This window comes from Chenopodium album, chromosome 5, assembly GCF_948465745.1.
Source record: "Chenopodium album chromosome 5, dcCheAlbu1.1, whole genome shotgun sequence".
In the NCBI taxonomy this organism is placed as follows: Eukaryota; Viridiplantae; Streptophyta; class Magnoliopsida; order Caryophyllales; family Amaranthaceae; genus Chenopodium; species Chenopodium album.
Genome location: NC_137838.1, coordinates 5,095,842 through 5,108,327, shown reverse-complemented (window position 1 = coordinate 5,108,327; position 12,486 = coordinate 5,095,842). Strand labels below are relative to the sequence as shown.

The window sequence follows — 12,486 nt, the reverse complement described above, 5'->3', positions numbered from 1 at the left end:
GGCGGGGGTGGAATCATTGGTGGACACTGTATGTATGTGAGGAGCAATTGAGCACACAAATTGAATTGAAAATTGAGATTTGGTATTCACTAAATAATCTTAAATAAAACACCTCAAGTTTTGATGAAATATGTTGTGGAAATCATTGTGATGGAGTACGATGCGATGATGGTCTTTATAGTTTATAGGCATTGAACGTATTTGAAAGTTTATAAAATTCCTAATCCTAATTGAATCTATATAGTAGAGTAGGTTAAATTTTATGGATAGTTTATTTAAAAAATCCTAATAGTAGAGTAGGATTAAACTTTAGGGTGATGCTAAAGGTTGCAAGTTATGATTTGTCATATTCTTAGGTGGCAATTATTTATTGGTGTCATGTAGTCCCATGTAAGATTTGACTCGTCGTATTATTTTACCAGGATGGGACTCATAGAAACTGGAATTAAAAAAGAAATAAATTCATCATCAATCAATACCAAATTTCAAGGTTCAGATTAAAAGATCGATTCACCAAGAGCCATTGCAAAACTGTCTTATTTATTAAATTGTTTATAGGCAAATGTATCAACTATAAAAGAATGAAGGAAGTACGGTATGATTTAGATCAGATTATACGGAATTTGGGGTCATTGTTAGTTTAAGGACTTTAAGATTAATGTGTTAAATCAATAATTCAAATCAACTGATTAATTACTAACAACTAATGCGTGAAAAAAAAAAAATCTTCAATAAGAATTAATAAAAAAATCTCAGTTATTAGCTATCTATAAGGTTGAAACTCAAATTATCATTGACCTCAATGCATCAAGTGAAATTCTAATCTACAATTGACTATTGTGTTCTCCCCTAATCAATGTGATAGTACTTCATATTTTTCATGCATGGCTACTACTTAATACTTTAATAGCTACAATTCTATTTTTTTTTTTTTTTACGTATATCTATACTCCTAAAAATTAATAAACTTTCTGAACTCAAAAATTAAGGGTTCGTTTGACATTGCTGTGGTTTTCTGTTTTTTGGTTTTTTGTTTTCTAAAAGTATATGATATGAGTCCCATAATGAATCAAAAATTATATAAACTTATTAAAATTATGATAATTTTGAAAACTGACAACAGAAAAGTGGAAACATCTTTTTCTTGTTTCCTGTTTTTGGTTTTTGGTTTTCAAAAAAACAGGAAACTGAAAACTAAAACTGATGCCAAACAAGCCCTAAATTCTTCTAATCATGATACAAAAAGTATGTAATTTGGAAAATACTAATTAATAAACCACACCATATATTAGCATTTTTATCGGATCGATCTATGAGATATAAGTCGCTTTTTATTTGATAAAACTGATAGAGTATAAAACACAAAAACCATTGTTGAGTTGTTCATTAGGTTTCGAGTCACCAACATATGTGTGAAAACCTTTTTTTTTTCCTTATTGGTTCGAGTCAATCAAGTTCATTAACATACTCCTAGAATCTTGAACTAACACATAAAATCAATAATATGAAACGATATTAATTAAAAACCGTATTTTTATAGATAGAGACGTAAATTAAATAAATTACAAAATAAATAGAGAAAATAGTACGTAAAATAAATTGAAAAGGCGGTGTTGATGGGGATGAATCACTTGTCACTTGGTATCGGCAGCAACATCAACATGAACAAATTCTTTATCGTCAGTTAAAGGAACATCGTCTCGTTCGGGTACCCTAAACGCGGCGTGACCATAAATAGCCCCTACACCAGTTACAAGGACGGGTGATGAAAAACTCAAAGGAAGAATAACCAACATTATAAGGAACCTAAAAGCTTCATCATTTGTGAAGTTGAAGCCAGCTACCACGAGAGGCGGCTCTTCGATGCCGTAGATGAAGGTTCGGGCTAGGATGAGGCAGAAGAGCGTCAATATAGTGAAAGTGTTGGGGTATAGAGCAAGGATTAGGGTTAGGAATATTACGTAGTTGTCACGGTAGTACCGTAAGTTTTTGTGGACCCGGGTTTTGGTCTCAAGGAGGGTTTTTGGGTGGGAGAACCCCGCGGGGTCAATCAGGTCGAGCCATGATCGGGTTTGAGGAAGTAGGATCGTTTTGATATGGTTGTGGAGGCGTTTTGATATTGTGTAGAAATTGAGGGTTGTTCCTACCTCGTTGTTGGAGGATTCTTCTGCAGACGACGACATTGTTGTTGAACGAGTGTTGTTGGTTCTTTCTCACTATTTTTTTTTTTTTTTTTTTTTTTTTGTGATGTAACCGTATTTATAGGTATGGAACAAGTTTGATTTATAGAAAATTTATGTCAAAAAGAAGTAGGATAATATTTTATTGAAATCGATAAACTATATCATGTATACGTAAAATAGAGTTATTTTTATTTTGATGAAATATGATTGGACGTAGTATGTTAATATTACACATTATGTGATATACATGGTGATATATATTTACTTTGATGAATTATATTTTTTATCTTATTCTTTTTTTTTTAATAAAAAAAAAATTGGTAGTTTCCGAGTTGGGCTAGGTTTCTTTAACTTAAAGATAATTTTAATTAGTCTCTCCTGTTTCTTTGTTCTTGCACATGTATCACATTATACACCTATTAAGCTATCACAATTATGGACCATGTCACCGTGCACATGAATTAGGCGGATTAGAGTTTTATTTTATATTTTTATTTTTTTTAATGTCACAAAAAAAAAAAAAAAAAAAAAAAGTCGAAAACCTATACATTACTCTCAGTCTCTCTCAATAACCAATCCAATCAAGAAAAATATTATCTACGACTTAGCTAATCTAATACGTTTCTACTGTATTTACGCATTGTTAATCATTTTTTTGGGATCTGGTCTTGTTAATATAATATACATATACCGGTGCATTATTCCCTTTCAGATTTTGTACGTAGTGCACTTCAATTCTTTATGCTATAAATAAATTACAAATACTAATCTATACAAAAATATGAAAATACTATACATATATTGACAATATTCTTACTATCTCCGATTCTCCGTTGAAGGCATTATTATTTCAATGTATGAGGACTTTCATTATGCCAAATTGCCAATCCTTGCCGCTAAAGGAGGTTACCACTTGCCACCCATTTTGTGTTAATTTTAGAGAGAATATGAAATGAGCCTAGTCAACCTGAACAAGGAGAAGGAGAGTTTGGTCTACGAACAAAGCTTAGGAGATTTTATACTAAAATCAATTGGTAATAGTAGAAGTAATTCCTCTATGTTATAAAGTTGAATCATCTCTCATCTTTATTTAATGTGAAACACTCACAAGTAAGCTATAATGAATTTCAACATTTTGAGAGTCGATGTGTCACTTCGGCTCGTTAATTACATTCTGGCATTCTGCGTAGCACAACTGAAAACTCACATCATCAAAGAAAATTTCCATTGTTAAATACAAATTACAAAGTATAATATATCTCCTGATTTGATTGGTCATTATGAAACCAAGACGTAATAAAATATGTATGAAAATAATATTGTCAATTGAAAAAGGTCAATTAATTTTAAATTCGAAAAATAAAAACGTGGTCTCATTGACTGAACTTAGCTGAACTGAACTGGACTTATTAGAGCTGAACTAAACTGAACTAAACTGAATATTTTATAAGAGAAGGAAATTAGAAGCTGAATTGAACTGAACTTATTAGAGCTGAACTAAACTAAACTGAAAATAATCGTATGAGAACAGGCCCTTCATATGTATAATCTGTATAAGATTTACATATTTTTGCTCCATTTTAATTCCACAAATTCTTTTCAACAACCAAATTTAGTAAAACTAAGAATTTCTTCAACCAAATATCCACATTTGCCATTTGCCATTTGCCAATTACCATATGCCATGTTGCTAATTTTGACATGAAAGCAAAGGCAAGATTCCTAAATTCTCCCAATCCCCTCCCAAAACGACATAGTATCAAACTATCAACCCACCACTTTACCAAAAAAATAAAATAAAAATGAAAATTATAAATAAAATGAAATAAAATAAAATTAAAATGAAGATATTCTATTCTAAAGTGATTAATCAGATTAGGGAGGAGAGAGAAAATACTTTGTTTGTTCTCTGTCTTCATCTTCTTTGTGTGCACATAATCATATATCTACTCTCTAAAATCATCATTTTTTCTTCACAATTTTACAGTTTTTTTTATTTCCTCATAAAATAAAAATAAAAATAAAAAAATCTTATAACTACCCATCTCAATTTCACATCTATTAACAGTTTCAATTTCTCCCTATTTATCTCTTTCTCTCTCTTAAAATAATCTGCGTTTTTCATTGATTTCTGCAAAAAACAAGACCAACCCATTTCGATTCATCCTCAAATCTACAAAACCCATGTCTTAATTTCTCGAAATTTTCTTCGAATTTCTCAATTTTAATCGCCCCTGTTTTCTTTGATTATTTTTCAATCGAAAATCCGCCATGGCAGCAGCAGCTCTTAGATCGAAATCAACAAAAGAAACAGCAATCTTAACAGCTTACCAATTCAGATACTTTGTGATGAATCAGATGCATATGAGTCGTATGGCAAGCTCTAACACTGGTTACAAAGCTAGTAAACCAGAAGATAACTTAATAAACACACCTTATCATTTCATGTCATTCAAGCCTGTTTCACTCAGAGGTGAATTCATTGATAGAGGTAGTAAATTCGTGGGTTTTAATCATCATAAGAGGAAATTGGGTTCTGATTCTAATGTTATGAGGAGTTCTGGGGATCCTCCGGAGGTGTGGCAGCCTCCTAATGATGGGGTTGTTGTTCGGGCTCGAGGCGGCGGAGGAGGTGGAGGAGGAGGAGGAGGAGGAGGAGGAGGAGGAGGAGGAGGTGGAGGTGGAGGTGGTGGAAATGGTGGTGGTTCGAATGCCGGTTCGAGTGGGGGTGATGGGTTTGGATCCAATTCAAAGGATGGGTGCTGGGGTGGGTCTAATTTGGGGAGTGGATTTCCTACTCCTAAGGAAATTTGCAAAGGACTTGATAAGTTTGTGATTGGGCAAGAGAAAGCTAAGAAGGTATACTCCTTTTATGCCATTTTTGTTTGTTACTTAGAAATTGAGTTTAATTTTGCTTTATATGAGATTACACTTGGTAGCATAAATGTTATTTATGATTGTTATTGAAGATTGATAAAATTATGACTAAGATTAGTATTAGTGTGTTTCAATTACTGTATTATGTTATTGATATTGAGTTTGGGAGAATGATTTGCATGATCATTTGGATGAGTGTTGTGTATGTATACAATTTTTCAGTTTTTTTGATACTTAAGATGTTATTGTTCATTTTTGAGCTAATAATAGTTGGTGTCCTGTTGAATGTGGATATCTTTTCAATTTTATCCAAATTCTTGTTATGCTGAGAGCCTGAGAGTATATGTTTTTTGCCACATTACTTTTGCTTTTGACTATTGGTTTCCTGTTATGCGCGAATTTGAACTGAAATTCTGGCACACTCATTTTGGTTGCAGGTGCTCTCTGTTGCTGTTTACAACCACTACAAGAGGATATATTATGAGGCCTTGCAAAGGTTGGTGATTCTGTTGCATGTATTTATTGTTATTAATGGAAGATGAACCATTTACTTATAGGGATACATCAGGATGAACCGTCTTGCATGCTTTATTGTTGGATGTGGAACATGTTATGGGATATTTATTATAATGTTTGAAGTTGAATCAAATTCTAGTATGGCTTCCATTGCTCTTATAGGACAATGGGACAATGAATTGACTAGTATGGCTTCCATTGCTCTGATAGGCAATGATTTATTTTTAAAAAATATATTCTGGATTTTAGGAATCTACATGTGTAAAGTGTGGTATTATACCCCGATGTATTGAGTTTGACAAAGAATTCAAGTACTAATTGTCCCAAGCTTTCACAGGCCTCAGTTTGATAATTGTTTTGCTTGTAGTTGCTATGTTATGTTGTAATTTGAATACGCTATGAATATCTTGCTAAAATTAACTAATTGCTTATGGTTTGTGGAAAGCTAGGCAACTAGCGGAGTCAGCTAATGGAAAATCAGATCCCACTGATGAAGTTGTGGAACTTGAAAAAAGCAACATTCTAGTAATGGGGCCTACAGGGTCAGGTAATCTGTTGTCACCCTAGATGATTTTCTTAGCAGGATCTCAGTTATTCTTATTGATAATTCTTAGGATTTAGCTTAGACTTTAGAGGCCACTTCACTGCCTTTCATTTCTGCAGTTTGCAGTATGCCTTTGTCTCTGTTCCTTATATTTTCCTTATGCTATACATACTGGAAACAAGCTGGAAAATGTTGATAAAATTAGAGAAAGCCTCTTTTTCATTGTTTTTGGATAGAGGAAGTTGAGAATGATTTGAAGAAATTGGGTTTACATGAGCATATAGCATGTGAAAGGAGGGAACAGAGGGAGAGGATTTATATTGAATATTGATGACCATTAGAATAAAAATCTTGGTTAATGTAGCTGACCCCCTGTATTGGGATTAAGGCTCTGATGATGATGTTGTCTTTCACTCTTTCCCATCCCTTTCTAAAGAGAGAAAAATTGTAGACTTTTGTTCCCAATGTTGTAATTCTGTAATAATTGCTTGCAATGCCATACTCAAGTCTAAGTATACAAGGAGGCACTTAAGGAGTTAATGTTGTATAGCTATCAGTATATAAAGTCTATCATTCAAGGTTTTAAGACCAGGGGACATATGATAGAGGTCATACATTTCCAAGAAGTCTGGATTTGTATTATGCAAAGATCAACTATGTTCTTTTCTTTTTATTGACCCAGAAATTAGAGGAGTTAGAGGCAAAAGGAAATAACTATAGCATATATTACGGATATTCAATATACATATGGCGGTTTTTTGCCATCTAGCAAATTCATCAGTATTATAGAATGTTGAACATCTTAAAGGGATTGATTTTGATATACACCTCAATTGTAGATTAGCTCACCAAGATAATCCAAGGAAAAATTCCGTAGTGTGCTTCTTGCAAGTGATATGATATTATTAGAAGTGGGTGGAGAAGAGTCAGGAGACGTCAATGACAATTTGGAGCATTGACCCTTTTGAGAGATACCCTTGGAATCAATGGTTTCATATTAAGAATAGCTATAGTAGACTACTTGGAACATGAATTTAGGGGAACTTGGAACTCAAAATTGATGCTATACCAAAGATAATGCCTAGGGCTGTTCTTTCAAGGAATAGAGATGGCTAAATTATTCTTCCTTTTTCATGGTGTCGATGCAAAGGGGACATTCTACAAGCCATCAAGGCTGTTGACCTATTAGAATTTAAAACAATAGTAATGAAGATGAGAATGTCTCCTTTGATGTGAAATCCTAGATGTTGGATTGAGTAAATGGTAAGAAAGATATTGGGGGTTTATTTAATGATTTTAAGAGCAAGAAACGATAGGTTGGACACCTTAGTAGGAATTTACTAGGCATTTAGATGTTCCAATTTGGTGGTGGTAATCATATGTAAACAGAATAGAGGGAACAGTGAAAAATAGAGAAAGAGTTGGGAGCTGAATCTCTTTTTTGTTTTCTTGGTCATACGACTCATACCTTTGCTTTAGTTTTGTATTAGGAGGTTGGAGTCCTCTGTTTATTTATTTTTCTAAGTTAATCTATTTACATTTTTCGTCTCATTCTTGTAATGCTTTCTCAAGGACAGGGAAGACATTACTTGCAAAAACATTGGCGAGGCTGGTGAATGTACCCTTTGTAATTGCAGATGCAACCACATTGACTCAGGTAGGTCAGGATTCATGCTATACAGTGGTTCAAGACATCTTTCTTTCCATAATCCTCTTTTTGACTACTTTAATTTGAGGTCCTTTATATATGAATTAAGAGAATTGTTATGAAATTTCATATGTAATTAAATATTAAATGACCCTTGTTATCAAGTATTGAAAGTTAAATATCTCCCCTTTTCACTTTTCTTGAGGCACCGCTCTTTTACATCTACCTTTTCTGCATATTTGAGGTTTATCTTGAAAAACATTTGTTTTGGGATCACATGTTGTCTCATTCAGTACTGTAAGCCTAAACCATTGTTATATTTATTTTTACCCCTGCATGCATGTGCTTAACTTGCTTGGTGTCTCAAGAGAATGATTACTGGCTAAGTGGCAGCCTGGATTGTTATATTGTTGTAATTTGGCTGCTGGCTGATGTTTATGTGCTCTTTTCGTACCTGCAGGCAGGATATGTTGGAGAAGATGTAGAGTCAATTTTATACAAGCTTCTCATGGTAACTCCTAAATTGTTTTAGGAACATTTATTCTGTGGCATGCTTTTCAGCTAGCTCCTTCTCAATTAAGTTTGATGAGCATTAAAATTCATCATTAACCCATGTTTGTCTTTTGTTTTTTAATTATGCATATGAATTTTGAAAGATCTTGTGGCTTAATAAAATTTGTATCCTGTGAAAGAATACTTGCCACTTTGCATTTTGAATGCCTCAAGATAAATTCCATATCTTTGAGGAATAATGAGCACACGAAAATAAGAAAAATGCAAGCAGTGAACGGACTGATAAAAAATTTATCCTTTGTTATTCACTATTTTCTCGTAATGAGACAAGTTATCCGCGGAAGATGCTTGTAGGCCCTTTCTCACTATATTAGACCCATAAAATGAGTTTACTCTCACAGACATACACTCTTTAGATTTTTAGAGATGACACCAGCTCACTAGACAACTCTCTATAATACAGGAAATGAGTAACCCTTTTAGTTCTGAGTTTATACAGGAGTTCCCAAAATGAAAAGTATGAAGTTTATATCGGGATAGAGGGAGTAATAAATGTTAATTTCATCTAATCATGCAAGATGCAATATTGACCAGTTCTGTCTAGCAGTCTAGCTGTTTTCCTGTCTCGCTGGCATCTTATCTTATCTTGCCGTTGGAATTAGATTAAACTTTGGATACAAGTATTTGTCTAGCAAGGATTTAGTATTATCTAGGTTGGGATTCCAAGTGTTGGGTAGCTTTATTTTGGTTAAACCAAAAAATTATAATGTCAGTATGATGGTTTATTTCTGCGACAAGAGGCTATATATTCTATTTTTTTATTTTTTGTTCAGGTGGCTGATTATAATGTGGCAGCTGCACAACAAGGCATTGTGTACATTGATGAAGTTGACAAAATTACCAAAAAGGTTTTTTTTTTTCTTCTGTGGTTTTATGGTTTAGTAGGCTTGATTTTTATTTTTATTTATTTATTTATTTTTAACACCTAATTGATTGAGTATGTCAAATTGCAGGCTGAGAGCCTTAATATCAGTAGAGATGTATCAGGAGAGGGTGTTCAGCAGGCATTATTGAAAATGCTGGAAGGAACAGTAAGTAAACCTTTGCTTTCTGTCAAGTTAACCAAAATTTTTAACATGTGTTTATATTTTCTAGAAATATTTCATTTTTTTTAGTTTATAGTGGGTGCTTAAATATTACTCCTATGCCCTTTTGTTTCTGGGTGATTGATGCTGCTTATTGAGTGATAGTGTTCTATTGAAAGATAAACTAGGTAATGTTGGTTATTTAAGCTCTCGTGAATAGATGATGTGTCTTTAGTGTTTGTTGGTATCATCTTACCCATATTGGTATTAAGGAACTAGCTTTTGCATCATATTTAGATGATTGTAACAGCGGAGTATATTAAAAGGGTAATAGAGAAAAGGGTTTGCATGGTTGAATTTTTTTCCCTTTTTTTTTTTCAGAAAATAATATATAGGATCATGTATACCAAGTCTATGTTCAATTTTTTTGTTGATTGGAGTCTCCTCATGTTTCTTAGTGCCTAAAGAAACTTTTGCCAACTATAAATATTTTTATTCTTTATGATGTAGTACTTGTTTTGCATTAGTACAGTTGGGACTTAAGCAAGCCTTAGCTCACATCTTTCGTTTTGAGCTTTGTTGTTATCACTTTGTCCAATTGGTATTGTTAGTTAGACAAAGTAAGTTTACTGATCTTTACAATTATCACCAGATTGTTAATGTTCCTGAGAAAGGAGCTCGGAAGCATCCCCGGGGTGACAATATCCAGGTATCATAGTGTATTTTGACATGGGTACAGAGATTCATAACTTAAATGTATTTTGTCAAGTCAAGACCATGCTTTTGTTGGGTAGCATAACAAATGTTCTCAATGGTTGGCTTTTGATTTCTTATTTATTCATCTTTTGTTTGGCAGATAGATACAAAGGATATTCTTTTCATCTGTGGGGGTGCTTTTATCGACTTGGAGAAAACCATCTCAGAAAGGTTTTATTTTCTTTTCTGCCTTTTTTCAGCAATTTGCTTCCTCTGTGAGTATTGACTTGGAAAAAACCATTTTGGAAATGAAGTAGCTGAAGAAATTATTGTATTTTTATCCCAGGCGCCATGATTCATCTATTGGTTTTGGTGCTCCTGTACGGGCCAATATGAGAACAAGTGGTCCCACAAGTGCTGTTATAGCTTCATCTTTATTGGATAATGTATGTTTGTGCTTAGGTTTGCACCTAGAATAACTGGAAGATATTTTTTTCTTGCAGATTCTTACTGGTATTCTAAATTCATACTCAGAAGCTTTGCTTACAATTTTTTGTTGTGTGCTGTATACCTTTTCAGGTAGAAAGTAGTGATCTCATAGCTTATGGTTTGATACCTGAATTTGTTGGAAGATTTCCAGTCCTTGTTAATTTGTCAGCCCTTACTGAAGATCAACTTGTTGAGGTAATACTTTCTCTCAATATGATGTAATTTTCTATTGTGATCTTGTACACAATGTAACATAATTTCTGTCAATCATCAGTGTTAAATCTTGGGAATGTTAGTCTTAGTAAGGGACAATTCAACATATGATCTTAGTAAGGGACAATTCAACATATGAAAAGGACGAGATTTTATTTACATTGGTAATAAAGACGCTGGGTATACCTGTACATGATTCTCCTGGAAGTTCTGAAAGTCATGGGCCTTAGTTCTGCTATTTGAAAGGGAAACTTTTAATGCTGAGAAGATAATTGGATTTATTTTGGGTTCTAATTTTTTTGGCTATCAATGTTTAATTGATGTAATTCTTGTTCTATAGGTTTTGATGGAGCCAAAGAATGCTCTTGGGAAGCAGTATAAAAAGATGTTTCAAATGAATGGAGTAAGTATTTCCTCCGAAACCCCTTTTCTAGATTATTTTCAGATCAACATGGTCTTGGATAACTCCTTCTGGAAAGAGGTGTGACTGTGTGATCCTTTGAGAGTTACTTCATTTTCACTGTTGGTTTGGTGTTATGCATCCCCACTCTTACAACTGAGGTTAGACTTAATTTCTTTCTCTCTGTCAGGTGAAATTGCATTTCACAGACGAAGCATTGAGATTAATTGCGAAAAAAGCAGTAAATAAAAATACTGGAGCTCGGGGATTGAGGGCCATACTGGAGAATATCCTCATGGATTCCATGTACGAGGTAACATGATCAGCCTCTTTCATCTGTATATCCTTGTTGAGACTAGAAGCTCACACTGCTCTGTTGATGCTGTCATAAGGAGCCTATGTGTACAATTGGGGGTATAACCTTCATTTTTTGTGATATCTTTTTTTGTGAATGTTTGCGATGTATGTCATGCAGATTCCTGACACAAGAACGGGTGATGATATCATTGATGCTGTCATTGTTGATGAGGAAGCAATAGGGTTAGAGGGAAAAGGGCGTGGAGGTAGAATTCTTTATGGGAAAGGAGCCCTAGACCGTTATCTTTCACAACAAAAACCGAAAGAGGCTGAAAGTTCTGAAGGAGAAGCCGAAGCTGAATCAGACCTCCCTTCTGTTGTTGCTAGTATGTAAAGCTTTCGGGCCAAGGGATCCCATTGTAGTTTCATCACTGTACAGTATCTATAAAGTACAAATAAGAGTAATCATTTAGAAGATAACAGGGTCGAGGGAGCAAAGGGGTTGAAAAGAACGGAACATGTGTATTTGTATCATTTAGCTGGAAATTTGCTTTCCCCTCGCCCTTTACCGAGAAAATGGATTTGTTCTGCAACTATAATCTTGCCTCCCTTGCCAATGGTTGTAAATATATGATCTTTTCCACAACCTGATCTAATCAGTGCATTCGCCTTTCAGGCAATCTCGAGTTACACATCATTTTTCGTTTCATTTCAGATTGTCATTTACAGAAACACAGAACAATGAGACAGTCGAAACTACCACCCTGGCATCCGATTAAACTTTGCTAAGGTAATGATCTGACGAGGTCTAAGTGTACACAAGTATTTAGAGAAGACTTAAGAGGCTCATTATGAAAAACAAGCAGGTAATAGTTTTAAATACTTGTATCTTTTTCCCATTTAAAAGTGTTACATCTTGTGTGTCCATTGTCCTACTTTACATCACATGGTAGGAAAAAGAAGAGTTTTAAGATGTGGAGCAAAAAGGCAATCTGTGACAAAGTATCTGTTATACAACACCCTTA

The 12,486-nt window shown here is 33.9% G+C and overlaps 2 protein-coding genes across 2 annotated transcripts; one reads left to right on the top strand and one right to left on the bottom strand.

Annotated features, from left to right (window-relative positions):
• Positions 1-1,634: 1,634 nt before the first annotated feature.
• On the bottom strand, positions 1,635-2,183 carry LOC145631355 (PRA1 family protein B3-like). The gene has a single exon (XM_081683427.1). The coding sequence runs from the start codon at positions 2,181-2,183 to the stop codon at positions 1,635-1,637; it is 549 nt and encodes a 182-aa protein (XP_081539553.1).
• A 1,932-nt stretch (positions 2,184-4,115) lies between these two features.
• Positions 4,116-12,107, top strand: LOC145631621 (CLP protease regulatory subunit CLPX1, mitochondrial-like). Its single transcript, XM_081683740.1, has 14 exons — positions 4,116-5,042; positions 5,498-5,556; positions 6,026-6,123; positions 7,698-7,777; positions 8,229-8,279; positions 9,115-9,189; positions 9,295-9,372; positions 10,019-10,075; positions 10,223-10,293; positions 10,409-10,508; positions 10,642-10,746; positions 11,105-11,167; positions 11,355-11,477; positions 11,640-12,107. The coding sequence occupies exons 1-14, from the start codon at positions 4,455-4,457 to the stop codon at positions 11,853-11,855; spliced, it is 1,764 nt and encodes a 587-aa protein (XP_081539866.1). The 5' UTR covers positions 4,116-4,454; the 3' UTR covers positions 11,856-12,107.
• Positions 12,108-12,486: the final 379 nt, after the last annotated feature.